Genomic DNA, 20,077 nt, shown 5'->3' on the forward strand with positions numbered 1-20,077 from the left:
TAAGAGTGGTAAACTTTGTAATTGCCGCCATCCTCTCTGGGTTGGGACTAATCCCTTCTCCTGTTATAACGTGTCCCAGAAAGCTAACCCTACTGCTACCAAAAAAAGACTTCTCAATGTTTTCGGTTACCCCATACCTTTTCAAACTGCTTAACACTTCCTCTTTTTTGTCTCCCCCAGGTGTTTTCTGCTATCAATATGTCGTCGACAACACGTGAGCTTCTCTTTTAACTCTTCATTCAATATTTTGCTAAAACCCTTGATAAATGCACCTGAAGATATATTCAATCCAAAATGGAGCCTTTTGAATTGAAAACACCTTACGAAGGCAATAAAGGCAGTGTATTTTTGGCATTCAGGATCGAGCTCTATCTGCCAAAAGCTCGATCCCAAATCAAGTGAGGAAAACACCGAAACTCCATGAAATCTTTGAAGGAGCTCCGGAAGCCTTTCAGGGCGATCCGTCTCTGTCACAATAATGGTATCTATCTGCCGTGAGTCTAACACCAGTCGAGTTCCACCGTTCTTTTTGTCTACTATGCGTAGTGGACTATTGCACTCAGATCTCGCGGCCTCAATTACACCTTCGTCCTCCATTATTTTTGAGTTCAAGCTCCAACCCTTATATATCCTTATTGTCTATGTTATACAGATTCTCGAGTTCCGAATCAATCCTACCGTTAATTTTATTAACATGTTCACGTTCGGCCTTGAAATGTGCTATATTGTCAGTATCTTTTTTTAATTTTTCTTCCCTCCGAACTTCCCTTCCCTTCCCTGTGAATTGTAGTTTTAAACAGCTAACTGGAATTTGAGCTTCATTGCCCTCTCATCAACTCTGATTTTTATTTTATTTCATATTATAAAATAATATATTTATTTATTAAAATATTTACAAATATGATCAGCATGAGAAAAAATCAGTACACTCTTTTTTAAGCGGTGCAGCAGAAGTACAGTATTTGGAAAATACCTACTTCTTGTAAGCTTGAAATTCAGCATGTATATCTCGTAATGTTATGGGTGAATTACAATAGTCCGGTATTCGATCAGTATATTTGAGTTTAACATTTTCAACACTTATTCGAGGAATAGCACAATACTTGGGCACTGGTGTTATACACGTACTAAAACAATGTTCTATATCATCTATGTGGATGCTACATGTGTGAAGCCAGTTAATGATGTCGGTGTATACTGCCTGAACATATGGGCACCATCTATTTAGTCTCTCTATCGTACTAGTTAGAGCCATGTCTAAATTGAACAAGTCATCAACAGTGCGGTGGTGCATGAAAATATTATAACCATCCTAGATCGATGATAGCTTTCTGCACTGAAAGAAAATCTACATCGAATATTACGTCAGATGTTAGTTTCAGTATTATGAACAGATTTACAGTCATATGGTGTCCTTGGCAATCAAAATCTAGACATATTTGTTGAGATATTTCCATACTCTTTCCAACTAACGCACCTCATACCTTTGTTTTTGTGTACTGTGAGCATAGGTGGATTAACTGACTTCTTGCATCTAGCGAACAGCCTATCTCAAATAGCTGAGAGTTCGTTTCCAATATCTATTACAGCAGTACCCATAATTCCTCCAATTTGTACTGTTACCACCAGATAGATTTCCTGTTTAGGTAATGTTTCCTTTTCATCAAGTAATATCTCCCTAAGTCCTCATAATCTACAACATTATTTTATTACTTCCGAGACGGTTTATGGGCGCATTTTCTCTAGTGTCTGTCGTCTGGCCTAGTCATTGTTCATTTTCAATGTTATTTTTGCGTACTCTCCCAGGGTTAGGTGGTCTAATTTCAATCAATTGTTTCCAATTCCTGTTGTTGTCCAGTCCACCCCATCCTCGGTCAGACCAGTGACAGGTTTCTCTATTGTCGCCCCATGATGCGCCATAATTTTGTGGCTCCTATCTCCGGCCATTTTGTTGCCTACATTCTCTGCCATAGTTTCTCCACTGCCCGTTATTCCCACTACGATCTCTCGCGCCCATGTTTTCATGGTGCGGACGATTTACATTGTTTTGCTAATTATGGCCTCTATTATTCCCTTCGCTGTTCTCCCTTCTTTCGCCCTGCGCGTCTCTCTGCCTACGTTTTTCTCCCGCCTGCTGCTCGTTGAAAGCGAACTCCAACTCTCTTAAGATACTCTTGGAAGTCTTCTACACCACATCGGTCGACGAGCGTTTGCGGGTAGGCAATTGGCAGCTTCATCTATCACAGTCTTATCTCAGCTGGTGTGCATGGGTCGTCCAAATACTGATTTTCTTGGTCAAGTCTTCGAAAACCTTCACTGGACTATGGAATCCTGAACTCTCCAAGTCTCTGCTCATCATTAGATCCTGTCCTGTGTCTCTTTGGACCAGTATTTGTCTAAAAATGCGTCACGAAACTCATGGCATGACGTGAGGTTTTGCAATGTCCCACATGCATTCGGCCGTTGTTCCCTCGCTATGTGAAGATACGAAGTACAGTGAGGTAATGATAAATCAATTTGACCAAGAAAAGTTTTCGAGTGTAAAACATTACCCTCGTCTTTGTAATGCTGAAATTTTCGTACAGAGATAAAATGCATAAAATCGAAAATTTCATTAGAGTTTCTCCCCGCTCGGCCCATCACATTCTGACTTCGTGCTAAAGTTTCCGGTCTACCATTACAGGGCTATTACAAATGATTGAAGCGATTTCATAAATTCACTGTAGCTCCATTCGTTGACATATGGTCACGACACACTACAGATACGTAGAAAAACTCATAAAGTTTTGTTCGGCTGAAGCCGCACTTCAGGTTTCTGCTCGAGAGCGCAGTGAGACAAAATGGCGACAGGAGCCGAGAAAGCGTATGTCGTGCTTGAAATGCACTCACATCAGTCAATCATAACAGTGCAACGACACTTCAGGACGAAGTTCAACAAAGATCCACCAACTGCTAACTTCATTCGGCGATGGTATGCGCAGTTTAAAGCTTCTGGATGCCTCTGTATGGGGAAATCAACAGGTCGGCCTGCAGTGAGCGAAGAAACGGTTGAACGCGTGCGGGCAAGTTTCACACGTAGCCAGCGGAAGTCGACGAATAAAGCAAGCAGGGAGCGAAACGTACCACAGCCGACGGTTTGGAAAATCTTACGGAAAAGGCTAAAGCAGAAGCCTTACCGTTTACAATTGCTACAAGCCCTGACACCTGATGACAAAGTCAAACGCTTTGAATTTTCGGCGCTGTTGCAACAGTTCATGGAAGAGGATGCGTTCAGTGCGAAACTTGTTTTCAGTGACGAAGCAACATTTTTTCTTAATGGTGAAGTGAACAGACACGATGTGCGAATCTGGGCGGTAGAGAATCCTCACGCATTCGTGCAGCAAATTCGCAATTCACCTAAAGTTAACGTATTTTGTGCAATCTCACGGTTTAAAGTTTACAGCCCCTTTTTCTTCTGCGAAAAAAACGTTACAGGAAACGTGTATCTGGACATGCTGGAAAATTGGCTCATGCCACAACTGGAAACCGACAGCGCCGACTTCATCTTTCAACAGGATGGTGCTCCACGGCACTTCCATCATGATTTTCGGCATTTCTTAAACAGGAGATTAGAAAACTGATGGATCGGTCGTGGTGGAGATCATGATCAGCAATTCATGTCATGGCCCCCACGCTCTTCCGACTTAACCCCATGTGATTTCTTTCTGTGGGGTTATGTGAAAGATTCAGTGTTTAAACATCCTCTACCAAGAAACGTGCCAGAACTGCGAGCTCGCATCAACGATGCTTTCGAACTCATTGATAGGGACATGCTGCGCCGAGTGTGGGAGGAACTTGATTATCGGCTTGATGTCTGCCGAATCACTAAAGGGGCACATATCGAACATTTGTGAATGTCTAAAAAAACTTTTTGAGTTTTTGTATGTGTGTGCAGAGCATTGTGAAAATATCTCAAATAATAAAGTTATTGTAGAGTTGTGAAATCGCTTCAATCATTTGTAATAACCCTGTACTTTGGGCATCCCCTCTTCTATTCTCTGTCACGTTGTCCTCGCTGGAAAAATGTTCCGTGTTGCGCGTTAACGGATAACAATTAAGCACTTGAAACATTTCATTGCTCTTCTCCGTGTTCGCAATTTTCGATCCAGTCGTATTCTGTGTGGATGCGGGGTCCATATCTCTAGTGATATTTCGTCACTCTGCAGATACGCTTTCAGTCTCTAGTTGGCGAGCAACTCTTACATTGGAGCACATTCTAATAATGTCTGGGCTTGAACGTGATCGTGAAGAGTTTGAACTGGCTCTTTCACATTCTGTTGTTTCCAAATTACCTACTATTTCTTTTCCGGGAGGTGATTTTTGTCTGTCTTGGTTGCGATCTGACTTCCTGAGATAATTGTTTAATTTCGCTTTCTATGTTCTGTTTAAATTGGGAGAGCTCCACAGTCAACGCCTTATTTGGTGCAATTTCTGTCTTTTGCAGCTGCGTTATTTCTACTTGTCTCACGCGCCTCTGCAACTTCGTTAATGCACCTCTCTACCTGTCTTTGTCATGTTTTCAGTCTTCTCTAATGTTTCAATAGTAATCCGCTTTGCGCCCCTCGCTAGTAATCGCGCCTCGATCACGGTTCTTCTGACTTCCGCTGTCCGTCGTTCTAGTATTGTTCTGAGCGTCACAGCCTCATTTTCACTTCCCTCGTTTCATGTTTTATTGCCTGAATTTCGACACTAACGTTCTGGATTTTATTTCCCATTTCTGAGCGTACTTCGTCGGTCCCCTTTCTTACTTAACTTCCCAATTCAGAGCTGACCTCCTGAATTTTACTTCCCATTTCTGGGCGTACTTCATCATTCCCTTTTTTTATTTGCTCTTCCAATTCAGACACGACCTTCAGCATTTCAGCACTAACGCTTTGAATTTTATTTTCCATTTCACTTCCAATTGCTTTTAGGTATTAAGGACGCCCAACACATCTGTGTTATCTAAATCTTCTCTCCTGTTGTGACTTTGCATTCCACTACTCTTACATGAACTGCTCCCCTTTTCCCTTTCCACTTGTTGGTATTCAAAAGAGTCATTACCACACGCCCCTTATATGCTGACTCGTGACGATGTCACTGACGGCGATGTACCACAAATCTAAGTTGTTCAGCATTCACTTGGACTCCATACATAATACTCCCGTATCTTTATGATTGCTTCAGTGTGTCGCTGTTCCTCATCTTCGCTATCAGATTGCCCACCACGGGCTTGACTGTGTGTATCATCCTCATTCCCTTGGATCGGTATTCTCCTGACCAGTGCCTTTTGCTGCTAACATAGCTGACTCTTTCTCATCCCATAGGCTTTCTTGACTACCCCGTGTATCTGCCATTTCTAGTACTCTGCTGTGCTACTTGGAGCGCTTTCACCCTAGTTAACATGGACTGACCCCTGATAACAGTTCTCTGATAAAGGTACACAATCTACACAACCCACATTTATTATGTAACGGGCATGTAACATAAAATATGTACAACAAGGAAGTTAAACTAATGGCTACGTCATGAACGACCGCCGGCCGGTGTGGCCAAGTGGTTCTAGGCGCTTCAGTCTGGAACCGCGCGACCGCTACGGTCGCGCGTTCGAATTTTGCCTAGGGCATGGATGTGTGTGATGTCCTTAGGTTAGTTAGGTTTAAGTAGTTCCAAGTTCTAGGGGACTGATGACCACAGATGTTAGGTCCCATAGTGCTCAGAGCCATTTGAACCAGCCATGAACGAGCAGTGTCTTTACAATACAAGCAAAAAACAACGATAAATACACTACGTGAATATCAGTGAATTGCAGCCAGTGGGATGAAGCGCAACGCCTCTGAAGAGAAATACATTAAAATTCACAAACATTATCTTTAATGTTATTGCGTGAATTTGCCACTGCAAACTATACACGCAAGCTGGTGATCACTATCAACAACACCTAAACATTAAATGGAAATAAAGACTTTTAGAAAATTTCCCAGGTTTCAAACCACTTTATGACTACTATCGAAAGGGCATAAGTAGGATCCTGGCAGGGTAAGCCATATCCAAGATAATACTAGAGGGAGGTTTAAATGAACGTGCACAACGGAAAATAATAAACGCTAAAATGAAGATTTCGCCCTGTCTGACTACCCCTTGAAGCAGACCTTAGGATTTCTTAATGGAATTTAACATGTAAATTACAACGTAAACATAAATGAATGAATAAGACAACTAATACTACTAAATGATAAACGTTGTTCCTGCTTATATATTTATTGTATATAAAAAACTTTATATTACAAAGTTTACATTTCCTAACTAAAATTACTAATGCGACCTAATACCAATAACGTGAAATGACTGACATCATGTATGTACCAAACTTTAGAAGACACTGCTTTCAAAGATGATCTACGGTGGTGTGGAACCTCAGTGCATATAAGCTAAAGTGATCACAGCTGTTTAGCTTTTATTGCCCTAATAAGCTGAAGCAATTTTCGATATCACCGTGTGTACTGCATTCAGTGCGTCGAAGTGATGGTTCTCGTACTCGTCTGTGACGATGGAAGAACTCCAGCCACAAATAAACTCATTCAAACACTAGGACGGCACAAGGCGATCCTCTGCCAAATATAATACTGTTTTCCCCTCTCTGTGTTCTACAGACGAGAAATGTGAACTCCCAGCCACAATGACAGAGTTCAGATAACTTCGCAACGTAAGTATAGGCAGAGGAAGTGCTCTCAATCACTGAACGCTGCGTACTCAATGACGACTTCCAACCTAGAGGTGAAGTCCAGAATCGTATAGATTCGCAACAGTACAGTGCCTAACTGTTCTAAGTATAAACTCTCCTGAGAGGAAAGACAGCAAGTCCGTCTGTCCCAACAAAGCTGATTTCGACCGAACGTCACACTTGGGCGCTCACAACGGAAGACCTCGTCTCTCCAGTGCTGGTCTCCCAGCAAGGCTCAGTTCCCCACCATCGTAGTTCCACAAACGAATCATATTCCCGAAACTACGGAATACTTTACCTCTCTACAAATTCTTCCGAGCGCCGACCAATCATATTTTACTATTTTGTCGTCCAGCGCGGAAAGTTTACGAGGAAATGCTTATACTCATACAATGGTAGGCTTCTGAGTAAAAATCCTTGGAAATAACCCAGACTGCGTGGTTTCCGGGATGCCGCTTCTTCGTTCCCCTCACCTGCGTCCAAGATTTGTAGAGTTCGGAAGTATTATCCAGTTACCCTTCTGGCCCTACTCAATAGCGGCCGGTCGCCCCTGTATTGTGCCTTCACGCTCAGGTGTCCAGACTGTCCGTCTCGGCACTTCCTGTGCGGAGCCGAACCACCACGCCTGTGGGGGCCCTCCACCCAGGGCTTCAGTTCCTGCTGCCATTTCATTTCCACTGTCGTTCCAACCTCTACTAGTATAGGCAATCATTCATTACGCCGTTCTGATAATAAAGACACTGCATCACTTTTCATTCAATAAGCGTTAACAGTTATTTCCAAGGCGTATGTGGCAATGTCGGTCTCCTTGATATATTCATATATAAGAGGTGCAACATGATACTTAATTGTGTTTGTAGATCAGTGACAAAGAATGTGGATGGGTGCTTGTAAGATGCGAAATTATAGCGACCTTACAGATGAAAGAGGAAGAAAAGCGTGACGTGTTAGAATTGGTCTCTGAGCACTATGCGACTTAACTTCTGAGGTGATCAGTCACCTAGAACTTAGAACTAATTAAACCTAACCAACCTGATGCATCACACACATCCATGCCCGAGGCAGGATTCGAACCTGCGACCGTAGCGGTCGCTCGGCTCCAGACTGTAGCGCCTAGAACCGTGTTAGAATTGCAACAACATTCCTATTGCCATTTCTCCAGATATCGATGATTCTATCTGTTGGCTCCAATGTATTTATTTGTTTATTTTTCGTGTTCAGCTCATCTTCAGTTGCGGACGTATGCTCTTTGACGCATTCCTCACAGCAGCAAAAGGTCATCCTTGCATCTAATACGGCCCCATTTCTGAGGAATATAGAGACTGTGTGTGGCTGGAGAGGAGATGGAGTCTACTTGTGGGGTGTGACAGGTGGTAGGTATACCCCACAGCGCCAACGGGCTTGGCGCTGCGCCACTTACTCACTCATGTAAAATGCTCCATGTTCAGATAACAGCTGCCCCAGAAAAATAATAGCATTAAACTGGTGGAGGATATTTGCTGCTGTCAGGGCTATAACTCCCAAACGCCCAAATCGCAAGCTGAACCTCATCCGAAAGCTGAGCTCATAGACATCCTTTTGCTAGGAAAGTTACGATACGTGAACGTCGTTGATTAACCATGCTGTTTACTTGTGTCTGTGGCGGGGAGAAATTCGGTGCTCTAACGAAATAATGTGCAACCAGTTGCGTTTTGCTGTATGCACCTCACTGATGACACCTGCAAACAATGTGACAAGTATACCATCCTGAAGATGGGCCAGAAATCAAATTTCTTTTCTGCAGCTGGTTGCTTATTGCTCCTGGTTAAAACATTAAATTCGGTGCTGTTCGCCACGTTGTTTCATTGGATTCACACAACACCCCGTTCTGCAAGAGCTCCTCCAGTGTTTCGGCGCATCTTTCTTACATTGTCATAAAATGCACAAAACTGACCACCATTTCTGTGCCAAAATGCTACCAACTAGGCACGAATTCTAAGTAAAAGATTACTGGCTGACAATACTGACACTAGTAATGACATTATTCGTTAAACTGACACTTCACCTTAAATAAACATACAGATATAAAAAGAAAATCGAAAGACCGAAACGGAATTGTCTGACATGAACGACAGTTAGCAAGCATGTTCCTACATCTGAAAGATGAAGTCATCTCACATGTCGCATCAGTAGAATAAGAGTGGAGCCAGTAGCCCCTCTATGAGGATGCAAATGAGGTGTGCTTCAAACGTGCGACGTAACAGTAGCGGTCGTGGGCGTTAGTTGCCTTTAGCAGTGGGAGTTGCTTTTAAGGCGACAAAGACGCCATTACCAACACCCCTCCGAGTTTGAAGGAGGTCATGTAATATGGCTACGAGACGCCGAATGTTCCTTCTGCAGAAGGACTTGGCAGGAATGTAGACACTGTGCGTGGTTCCTGGCAGCTGTGGTCACAGGAATGCACAGTCGCCAGAAGACAGGGTTCCGAACAGCCACGTGGCTCTGCCGAGAGGGAAGACTGTCGTGATTGGCGTATGGCTCTGGCAGATCGTAATGCATCTGCAGCAGCAATCTGAGCAGCAGTTGCCACCACAGTGGAAATTGGTATTATGGGACCAAACTGCTGAGGTCATCGGTCCCTAAGCTTACCCACTATTTAACTTACACTAAGGACGACACACACAGCCATGCCTGAAGGAGGACTCGAACATCTGAGGGGAGGAGCTGCGCGGGCCGTGACAAGACGCCTCAGAGCGCGCGGCTACCCCGCGCTGGAGGCACCACAGTGACACAACAAAGTGTTGTATATCCGTTACTTCGAGGACAGCTCCGAGCCAGAGGACCTGTAGCGTGCATTCCACTGACCCTAAACCGCCGCCATTTGCGACCTCAGTGGCGTCAAGTGAGAGCTCATTGGAGGGCAGGGTGGGGGTCTGTTGTGTTTTTTGATGAAAGCTGGTTCTGCCTCGGTGCCAGTCATGGCCGTGTGTTGGTCAGTAGGGGCCAGTTGAGGGCCTGCAACCAAACAATCTGCATGCTAGAGTCGCTGGACCTACACCCTAAGTTTTGGTCCGGGGTGTGATTTCGTATGAAGCACTCTCGTGGTTATCCCACACACCCTCATTGCAAATTTGTATGTCGGTCTCGTGATTCGACCTGTTGCGCTGCCAATCATGATCAACATTGCAGGGGGTGTTTTCCAAGAGGATAACGCTCGCCCACACACTGCTGTTGTAAGCTAACATGCTCTACAGATTGTCGACATGCTGCTGTGGCTTGCAGTCGAGCACACGTGGGACACAATCGGACGACAACTCCAGCGTCATCCACAAACAGCATTAACAGTCCCTGAATCCACCATCACACAAACTGACCTTCAGCACCTCTAAAACACAATTCGTGCACGTTTGCGTCCTTGTATTCGCCGTTCTGGCGGTTACGCCAGTTATTAATGTACCAGCAACTCACTTTTGCAATGGCTTATCTCACATTTACATCACTCTGTATCTTGCAATGTTAATCGCTTAAACATATTACCTCGAGCAAATCTATTCTTGAAATTTCGTTACTGTACACTACTTAATTTTGGATGTAGCAATGGTCTTCCCTTCAGTGTTCATATAAATCTAGCGTACAATCTCTTGCCATGAAACAAAGAAAATTACGTAAGAATAAGTGAAATACTCAACATAGATAACAACTTCATGCAGTTTTATTTTCCTGAGTGAATATGAAATAGTCTAATGGTTCGACATAGATTGACAATAAAATACGTAAAAACCTACCATCCACGAAAGCAGGATGTACTGTGATTTTGGTTGTTTCGTTGATAGCTGTTATCCATGCAGATGGTTCAAGGCACCTGACTAACTCATTTAAACCGGCCAGAGTGGCCGTGCTGTTCTAGGCGCTACAGTCTGGAGCCGAGCGACCGCTACGGTCGCAGGTTCGAATCCTGCCTCGGGCATGGATGTGTGTGATGTCCTTAGGTTAGTTAGGTTTAATTAGTTCTAAGTTCTAGGCGACTGATTACCTCAGAAGTTAAGTGGCATAGTGCTCAGAGCCATTTTTAACTCAATTAATATTTGAAATGTTATCAGTTTTGCTGTAATCTCTAGCTTCGCTGTTTTTATTGATACAACTATGAATGACATTTTATTAGACACATCACACTGTGATTATTTGAAATGCTTGGTTTTGATCCACCATCTTCTCCTGAATAATAACAGATCATATACTTATTTGAGAATGTCCACCTTTTGTAAGCCTCAAATTCTCTCCAGTGTCCAAAGTCACCCACTCCAGGGAAGGCGAGCTGCCGGCAGAACTACGACGGCAACTGGGCAAAATCTGCTGGTATGGTACCTGCCTTGACACCCCCTTGCTTGCTGAGCACTCAGCCCTCCCAGAGAAAATCCCATACTGTGCTCAACAGCTACTCCATCCAGAACAGCACTCACATTTAACTTTGAAAACATTTTCGTCAGTCTCTCATTTATCCAGCATACGCTTTAACTTATGGCTTCCAGAACAGTTCGTGCATAAGCTTCAGGAGTTTGATACTAACTACAAGTTTCGATGTTTATATCAAAGCACTGGCCTGAACGAAGCAGTCGGCCACTAGCTACGTGTCATTCATAGATGTGGTCAGAGTACGAGATGTGTTTCCTTAAAAAAATTTACTTCATTACTGAAAGAGTAAGTATTAATTCTATCACATCATATGTGTTAGCCCTGGGTGGGGGGTGTGGTTTTGTAGCATTAGGTACACATTATTCGCGCCAAATTGTAGTAAATGTTTCTAGTATGGACAACTTCAAAACGAAGGGGAGGGGACACGATGTTTGGGAGGAGCAGATACTAAAGATAAATTTATTTTCTGTAGTCAAAGCAACCATTGTACTATTTAGATACATGGCCGGAATGTGTACCAGTAACATATCACAGCAATACTTCTTGGAGGAAGATGCAACTATAGCGCAAAAAATTGATCAATATGGGTTTCACAATTCGATTACCAAGGCCGAAACTACAGCAATAAAATAACGTACATTTGATTATTAATGACCGGATTTCACGTTATTCTGCATCTTCCTTTTTCCGCCGACATATTTCGCGATAAGTAAGGATATCATGAAATTGCTTTCCATCAGGGCTACTAAATAATATGTAAGCACTTCTTACCACACACTTACTAGCACGTTCTTTCATTCAATGCACCAAAGCTTGTCCTACTTCCGGCATGGAAATTTTAGCTCTTAAATTTATTTCGGAGACATCTGTTGGTCATCTACGTCACTATCGTTGGCCATTTCTTTACGAGAGTAACTGCCTACGATTTCTTCGTGTCAGAGAACCTGCAGTCGGTTTATTGGAGTATTTCAGTCCTAACGAACCACATACTGCACTGTTTAAACGTTCATCTGAGAGGTTAAGAACAATTTTATTCTTCAGTCCTTACTGGTGTTTGCCTTTGATGCGTGTTTAATTTTGATGTATCAGTTCGCATCTATCCTAAATCTCCATAGCAAGCCCCGAACATTCACAGTGCTATCCATGACTTGTGTGGCGAGATTGAATGCAAAGAATTTTTCGAACAGAAATCACGATCATCAGATGATGGTACAGATTTATCCCCAACTGGGGTTGTGTAGCTGTGGCTAGGGATAAATTACGAAACGTGTAAGCAGTGAGTGTGCCGTGAATTACGTAGGACATGAGATCTACTTAATGGCACTACTTTCAGTTCCTAGTATCCGTTGGTTTTCTCCTACCGCACGTAATATTCTGGAGAACACAATTTGTTTTCCCATATCCTCTCATACCTTGCAACACCCAGTACCAAGGCGACGGTCTGGAAGATTGCGTGTGACGTGATACGAAATGTTTACTGGAGTTCCTATTGGGACATTGGGAATGAATAGCAGAGGACGCGAAAAAACTGAACTACAGCCAAGAAGTGCTCCCCATCCAGAGTAGCTTAACTTGGGAAGGTGGACGAGAATCAGTGCATTCAAAGAGGTACGGTTGTATGGGTGTCCCTCCAGAGACACAGAATTCACAATTGTCGTCCGAAACCGGGCAATATTTCATGCAAGGATGGCCTTCCTGCACTGTGTACAATGCGGCAATGAAATTACGTGTGTAAGTGGTGGTGAAATGTTGGTCTATTTCTACTGTAGACTGTCCGTTCCACCCTCGACTGGATTCAGCAGTTGATATTTCCGCTAAACTGGAGCCACACGCTTTTTGGAAAATGCCCATAATGCAGAAATAACTCGTGTCGGCATTTTAGTGAGAAATTGAAATGGGCTGTCCTATTTGCTATGTGAATTTTCAAGTTCTTTGGACCATGAATGTGAGTGTAGTTGTGAACGGGACAAATGCACTCAACTCTTGTAGTATCGGCATAACCATATTCGTTGTAGGTCTGTTCCCGAGACCACAGGTGTCACTTATTTTCCAGTCAGTAGCAGGGTGTGTAGGGCAGTCTGGCTGTGTACTCAGCTGAAAACTGGACTGCCGTGTGGTGGAGACAGCATTAGCTAAGAAGGATATTATACTAACATATTTCGAGTAATGATAACAAGTTCCTATTTCGTATATTTGTAACTGTGTAGTTTGTTATTGTTATGACATTGCGTATGGCTGAAGCTTATAGGGGAAATTGCATAATGCAACATAAGGTTTTGTCCTAAAATTGAAACACATGTTAAGGAAAGTAACTGTACATGGGAAATTTATTAAGAAATATTTTGCTAACCTGTGTAGTTGCGAGAATTTTGTGAAAGAGTGTTTTGCTATTGTGGCTTAATAACGCACACTTATACTTGGAATCTTTGTTCTCATTTATCAGTGGTGGACTTTAGTTCAGCATTTTTCATTCTTTACCTTTATGAATGTGTCTGCATACTGGAACTACACATCGCGAGTTGCGTACTGGAGAAACATTTTTATGGAAACTGATAAGATACCGCTTGCGCTGAATATAGTTATCAAGAGCGGTAAAGGAAATTTGGTTTTTGACAGTTCCATCATTATCATAGTAGTAAGAGGTTGCAGAACAGACGAGCCTTCTGTTTGCACAGGTAGTCCAACAAGTGTAATTACCAGCAAAGTTAATGCCCTCTGTAAGGTACAGTGACTGTCAGAATGTATCCGTTATAATCCGTTTCAAATCGCTAAAAGATTTCAGAAAGTTGATATTTTGTCTATTTTCAAGCACTTTTAACACAAGATGAGATGTGTAAAATTTTATGTTCTCTTGCTCTATGATTACAATAACAGTTCTGATAGAGTGATTGTTTGCAACTCTAAAGATAAAAATTAACAATATTCAGGGCCAACATTTTAAGGTGAGTCGTTTTGCAGTGAAATAGCATTTGTAAAAACGGACTGCTCTCTCGCAGGCGAAGTGACTTACTGGCTAGCCTGGATTCTGCTTCGTGTAGCGTGTGCTTCACGTACTTCCGCTCAAAATGTAATCTTAATCTGTTGCCCTGCACGTAGATTTACGTATCTCTATAGCAAAATAAATTTTAATAATTTCTCAGATACCAACCATACATTCACAAACATAAGTTTAAATAAATAGTATCACATTTCAGAATATAGGATGTCCCATTATTGAGCAGTTACCAGTAGTGAATACTGGCGTTTTTGACGATTCGAGGAAAGGAAGTGGAGTTATGGGCTGTTTCCACTCTGCTGAAGCGTGCTGTACCGTTCCAATGTGAGGAAATAGCAGACAACACCAGACAAAGGGCGTCAGGTGCATTCCGTATTTTCGGCAAGGGGCATAAGATTGCGCTGTTTTAGTTCCATAAAGAGCGTTTAATATCATGGCGGAGGTGTGTAAGATTGTGTCTGAGATGGAAGTCATAGTTGCACACAAAGAAATCAGACGTCAGTTTATATCTGCCACATATGGGGAATATCTGGGAAAAAGAAGCACTCAAGATAACTGTGATACTTCCCGAAGACGTTTCTCCTCTGTTTTCAGGACAGCTGCTGTTTCTAAGAAACTCGATTAAAATGGATGTGGCAGCTATGGAAAGTTTTAAAAGAAAATATCGGCAACGAGATGGTCTATGCGGGTTGGCACCATGCATCCATTTGCTGAGAATTTACCAGGATTACAAAGGCTGGTTGAACTTGCTAATAACTTGGACTGCGGGAGCAACATATTGAACTAAGGAGCATTCAGAAGTATTTGAAATTATTATCTGGAATAAACATACATATAGTTGTACTTCAAACCAGAGAAACTACAACACATGCAAATAGTATTAATACGTGTCTCGGAGAAGAATTAAATCAACTGAGAAATGTTGGGATACTATCTACGCAGGAAGTTGTGAAGTAGCAGAAAATATTGGAATATCACCTGAACTGAATGTAATGATTGATGACAGAGACAAACGGCAAGGCAGAAGAAAACGATTTGTTGATGAAGCACCAGATGACGATTTAAACCAGAGCTGGAAGAACAGTTTTAACTAAATGTTTCCCATTTTAATACACAGCTGTAAGAAACTAGAGTGTACTGTGAGCAGCCACACACAGCACAAACATGTTGTTTCCTGTGCAACGACGTAAGGAAAACGACGAATCTTCCTAGAGTGTAGCCGTTAGTAGGGAGGGTCTCAGATAAGAAATTTTGGTGTTGAAAAGATTCATGAAGGGAATGTTGGGTCTGAGCGACTTCTTCTGCGTCTTTTAAATGCTCTTCGTAAGTGCAATTTTAACGATCTACTGCAAAAACACGATGACGGCCTTAAGGACTGTTCTGCAACAGGGTCACAGTTTGTCTGGTGATTGCATTATATTAGGATTATAAAAGAGGTGACTCCTAAACAAACTAGAGAGAAAGTACAGTTTGGTGAAGTATCGAATTTGTACAAACAGCTGTGGGGGTACTGTGAGGGGTGAGGTTGTGCTCTAAATGTGTTTAGTTAAATGTGGACAGACTGTATATTTCCTGATGACAGGCGCGTTATGGGGGATGGATGTTGCTACTAATATCTCATTGTAATTAGACACGGGGAGTATGGTAGTATACAATGTATGCTGAATATGCTGAAGTAAAGTAAGTGTGATATCAGAAGCGAATATTCGGTTGACATAACTCATATAACAGTGTACGTTGCAAATTAAAGTAGTCTGATACAGCACCTTATAGACTACTGTGAAATACTTTTCAGCAATTAGATATTATAGAACAGTTGTGTTTGTTCACAATAACCTGTTGACTTTTGCCAAGTTTAATCTGGAAGAGTACTCACGACATTTTTCTTGAGAGATAGATTGTCAGTTGTTATCTGGCGTTGTCTCAGTTTTGCTACAGCGTTGCTTAGAGTATTTTTGTGCTGAATGGTACTTGAGGAGGGCTGAAATTAGTGAGTCACAATACGATTGAGTTGTTTGCTTCTTTATTTAAAAAGTTGTGAATACTGCTCTTCTACAAATTGTTTCAGTTCTCTTTTCTCGCACAGAGTTCGTTGTACTGGCTGCCTCATGACAGCATCTCCACCACCCGCCTGTAGCCCGACTCCCTGGCGATGTCCAGTGCTGTCTCCCCATCATCACCAGTTGTGGCCCCCTTGTCGGCCCCCGCGTCGAGCAACGCAGCTGCCACTTCTGCCCTGCCATAGGCTGCTGCAAGATGCAGAGGCCTCCACCCTCTGCAATCTCTGGCGTTGGGGTCGGCGGTCGCCCGCAGCAGCAGCCGCGCGACAGCGGCTCCTCCCTCCTCTGCAGCCAGGTGCAGAGGCGTCCTCTGCTTGCCCTTGATCTCCCTGGCGTCCACCGCCGCCCCTGCCTCCAGCAGCAGCCTCGCCGTCTCCCCTGCGCGCTGCCCAGTGCAGGGCGGTCCGCCCCTCAAGCCCGGCCCTCGCCCCAACGTCTGCCCCCGCGGCGAGCAGCGCCCTCAGCTGCCCCACTGCCCTCTTCCCAGCCGCATGGACCAGCCTCATGTTTCTCGTCTTTGCAGAGAGCCTCCTGCACAAAACACACAAACTGCCACTCTCTGCTACAAACACACAACACACCCACATAACGAGGAAAACTGCAGCACGAGGAAAAAAAATGGTTCAAATGGCTCTGAGCAGTATGGGACTTAACATCTATGGTCATCAGTCCCCTAGAACTTAGAACTACGTAAACCTAACTACCCTAAGGACATCACACAACACCCAGTCATCTCGAGGCAGAGAAAATCCCTGACCCCGCCGGGAATCGAACCGCAAGAGGAAACAACTGTTGTGAATACGAAAGTGTCATGAAACAAGCCTACAATATAAGCTACAGCTTATCAGTTCTATACGCCCTCATAAAAAATTCTTCACTCATCGTCCTTTACAAATAGCATTACACAACCTCTGAAAGAATTATGTTGTCACATTTTGTCACACTCATCTCTCGAATTCAGCTCCATTTCTATCATGACGCTACAGCTAACAAGTCGCTCACCTCCACTACAGAACAGGCTTGTTGCAGCTAATACTACTACTCTGTCTGCAGCTTCACTGCCAGAGGTCACACACAAGAAGAATCCCATACCTTGGTTTTCAAAGACACACTTTCCTGATATGCAGCCACAAAAATTTCACTCCAGTTACTGGCAGTTTTCTTGACACAGCCTCACCAAATACTGAAACTCTCTGACAGACAACCATGTCTTCGAAACATTTCAGACGTAACATACAGCATATTGGCCACTCCACCACCTTAAAAAAACTGTGTTTGAGTGTGTGTGCGCACATCACATTTTGTGTGGCTGATAGCATATGCACATGTATTTAACGTGTACTACCATGCTCAAAAGCATCTGTACAATCTGATTTGTTGTCCATGTTCGTGTTTTCGTGGTGTAAAGACTTTGCCATGAAGTTTCTGGCATCCAGCCGCATATATTCAGCCTCTTCTTCTAATATTTCGGCTGAACACCGTCCAGCCATCTCCAGAGCGAGCCGAGGTGACTGGCGCTCCCGCACTTGCTCCGTCCTTTTACGCAGTGGTTCGGTCCTCGGGTTTAAAAGGATGGACCAAGCGCTGCAGCGTCAGTCACCTCCGCTCACTCTGAAGATGGCTGGACGGTAATCAGCCGAAATATTAGAAGAGGCTGAATTTATGTGGCTTCGTACCCTAAACTTTGTGGAACGATCTGAATTGTGATTCGCCTGATTTGTGATCAGTCCACATGACATTGTTCATCTGCTCTGTTTTCGGTACAGTCTTTGCCTGTACAGAATGTTCACTGCATGGGGCCGCAAGAGACAACTGCTCTGTGCGATACATATGTAAGTAGGCTGTTTAGGTTTTGATATTGGTAACGCCACGTAGCACTCTGAAAATCACTGGCTGTTCTGTGTGCAGTCTGTGGCTGGTTTGCATTGTTGTTGGCCATTGTAGTGTTGGGCAGCTGGATGTTAACAGCACGTAGCGTTGCGCAGTTGGAGGTGAGCCGCCAGCAGTGGTGGATGTGGGGAGAGAAATGGTGGAGTTTTGAAAATTGTAATACTGGATATCTTGAACTGAAATATATATTATGACTTTTGAACACTATTAAGGTAAACACATTGTCTGTTCTCTGTCAAAATCTTTCATTTGCTAAGTATGTCTATCAGTAGTTAGTCTCTTCAGTTTATTTAGCTGGCAGTATTGCCGCTCGCTGTATTGCAGTAGTTCGAGTAACGAAGATTTTTGTGAGGTAAGTGATTTGTGAAACGTATAGGTTAATGTTAGTCAGGGCCATGTTTTTGTTGGGATTTTTGAAAGTCAGATTGCATTGCACTAAAAATATTGTGTGTCAGTTTAAGCACAGTAATTCATTAATTGTTCAAAGGGGACGTTTCATATGGCGACCCTGCCAGGATACCTCACTGGAATCTTCTGGTTTTATCTTGTAGTTTGTGTAATTAGTGTAGCTATTGTTTACTGCTAGCATGTAATTGTAGAGAGATTCTTCTTTGTAGTTGTAGTTTTTCATTGTTGTACAGTAAAACAGATGTGACATGCATGTAGATTTGCACCAAGTATTTCGCAACTGTGCTTGCAATTAATTAGATACTATTATCAGTGCTACGTTGTGTTTTCTTATTTTTGCTCTTCACATTGTGCTTTTCTTGTTAGCGTGTGAAATATTTGATAATTATGGTGTGTTAAAAACCTAACACTAGGCTCCAAAGTAAATTGAGAAATGATAGTGACGATGAGCGTAGCTTATCAGCACCACCATGTAATGAATTAACAGACATTCAGAGTAGTAAGTTGGTAATTGTGCATGGGGATATGGAGCGGGTGGCATATAATGGTGTAGACAGTGAAACAATTAGTGAATAGGGAAGCATTATCGATCGATCTGTCGGCAACAGCTCGCGTCAGGAATCCGAAGTGACAGGACACAATCATCAAAATACTGTAGATTCAGGTTTTGCGTCCTTGCCATTTTCTCAAATAAGTCAAGACACATTTTCTGCTTTTCAGAATACGAATACTGTGGTTCAAACGCACTGCCGAATAGCACTGAGGTACATGTTTCAGACACCAGTGCATTGTTATTACAATTACTGCAACAAATGGGACAAAAGCTTCAAAAGTTAAGACACAAAGGACCAACACCAGAGACAATTACAGCAACAGCTTCAAAAGTTGGACACCACGTTTGAACAAACACATTAGGGTTTAACTGCTGAGTTACTTAAAATTGAATAGAAATGTCAAAAAGTCTGTAATGATGTAAAAACACAGATTAGTGAGCATTTCCAACCTATTTTTTAGCGTCATGAAAATGCATTACTGAATCACGAAACAGCCATAAAAGAACTGCAGACTACTGTTCATGGAAATCACGACACCTTGCAAGCTATAGTTGACGCAGTTGCATCTACCGATTCGGTTACGCAACTTGCAAAAACTCGGGAAAACTTAAAGGACACCTTATATACGTTTTCAACACAAATGGACACTCTGAAACTTGGTTCAGAAAAACACACTGAGGAAATCAGTTCATTATCGGAGAAAGTAGCCGAACTTTCGGCTCAGTTTACTAACTTATCTACAAAGGTAGATGATGAGCTGAATGACACAACACCCATAGCCTTCACTGACACAAAAGAGTATGAACAAATCAAGAAATTTAAACAAAATCAAAAGCAAATTAATACGCAACACAAAAGAGAAATCCGGAAAGTACGTGGTCAGTTGGCACAAGTAATGCAAGAATTACATATTTCAGAGGACACTCGCACTCCAGTACGGGAAGAGGGACTTAGAAATACGGAAAAGCCACAAAACAATAACACAGGGGACACGATGTAACAATGACCGATATGTGACTCGGCGACTCGATGACTT

General features: G+C 42.8%; 1 protein-coding gene across 1 annotated transcript in view; it reads right to left on the reverse strand.

Moving 5' to 3' along the window:
• Positions 1-16,305: 16,305 nt before the first annotated feature.
• The window catches only part of LOC124553378, a 61,279-nt gene continuing 57,507 nt past the window's right edge, over positions 16,306-20,077 (reverse strand). Inside the window, exon 3 of the mRNA XM_047127249.1 lies at positions 16,306-16,720. Coding sequence (XP_046983205.1) covers positions 16,306-16,720 — 415 coding nt within the window. The remainder of the gene's footprint in view (positions 16,721-20,077) is intronic.

Source organism: Schistocerca americana, chromosome 11 (genome assembly GCF_021461395.2).
Source record: "Schistocerca americana isolate TAMUIC-IGC-003095 chromosome 11, iqSchAmer2.1, whole genome shotgun sequence".
In the NCBI taxonomy this organism is placed as follows: Eukaryota; Metazoa; Arthropoda; class Insecta; order Orthoptera; family Acrididae; genus Schistocerca; species Schistocerca americana.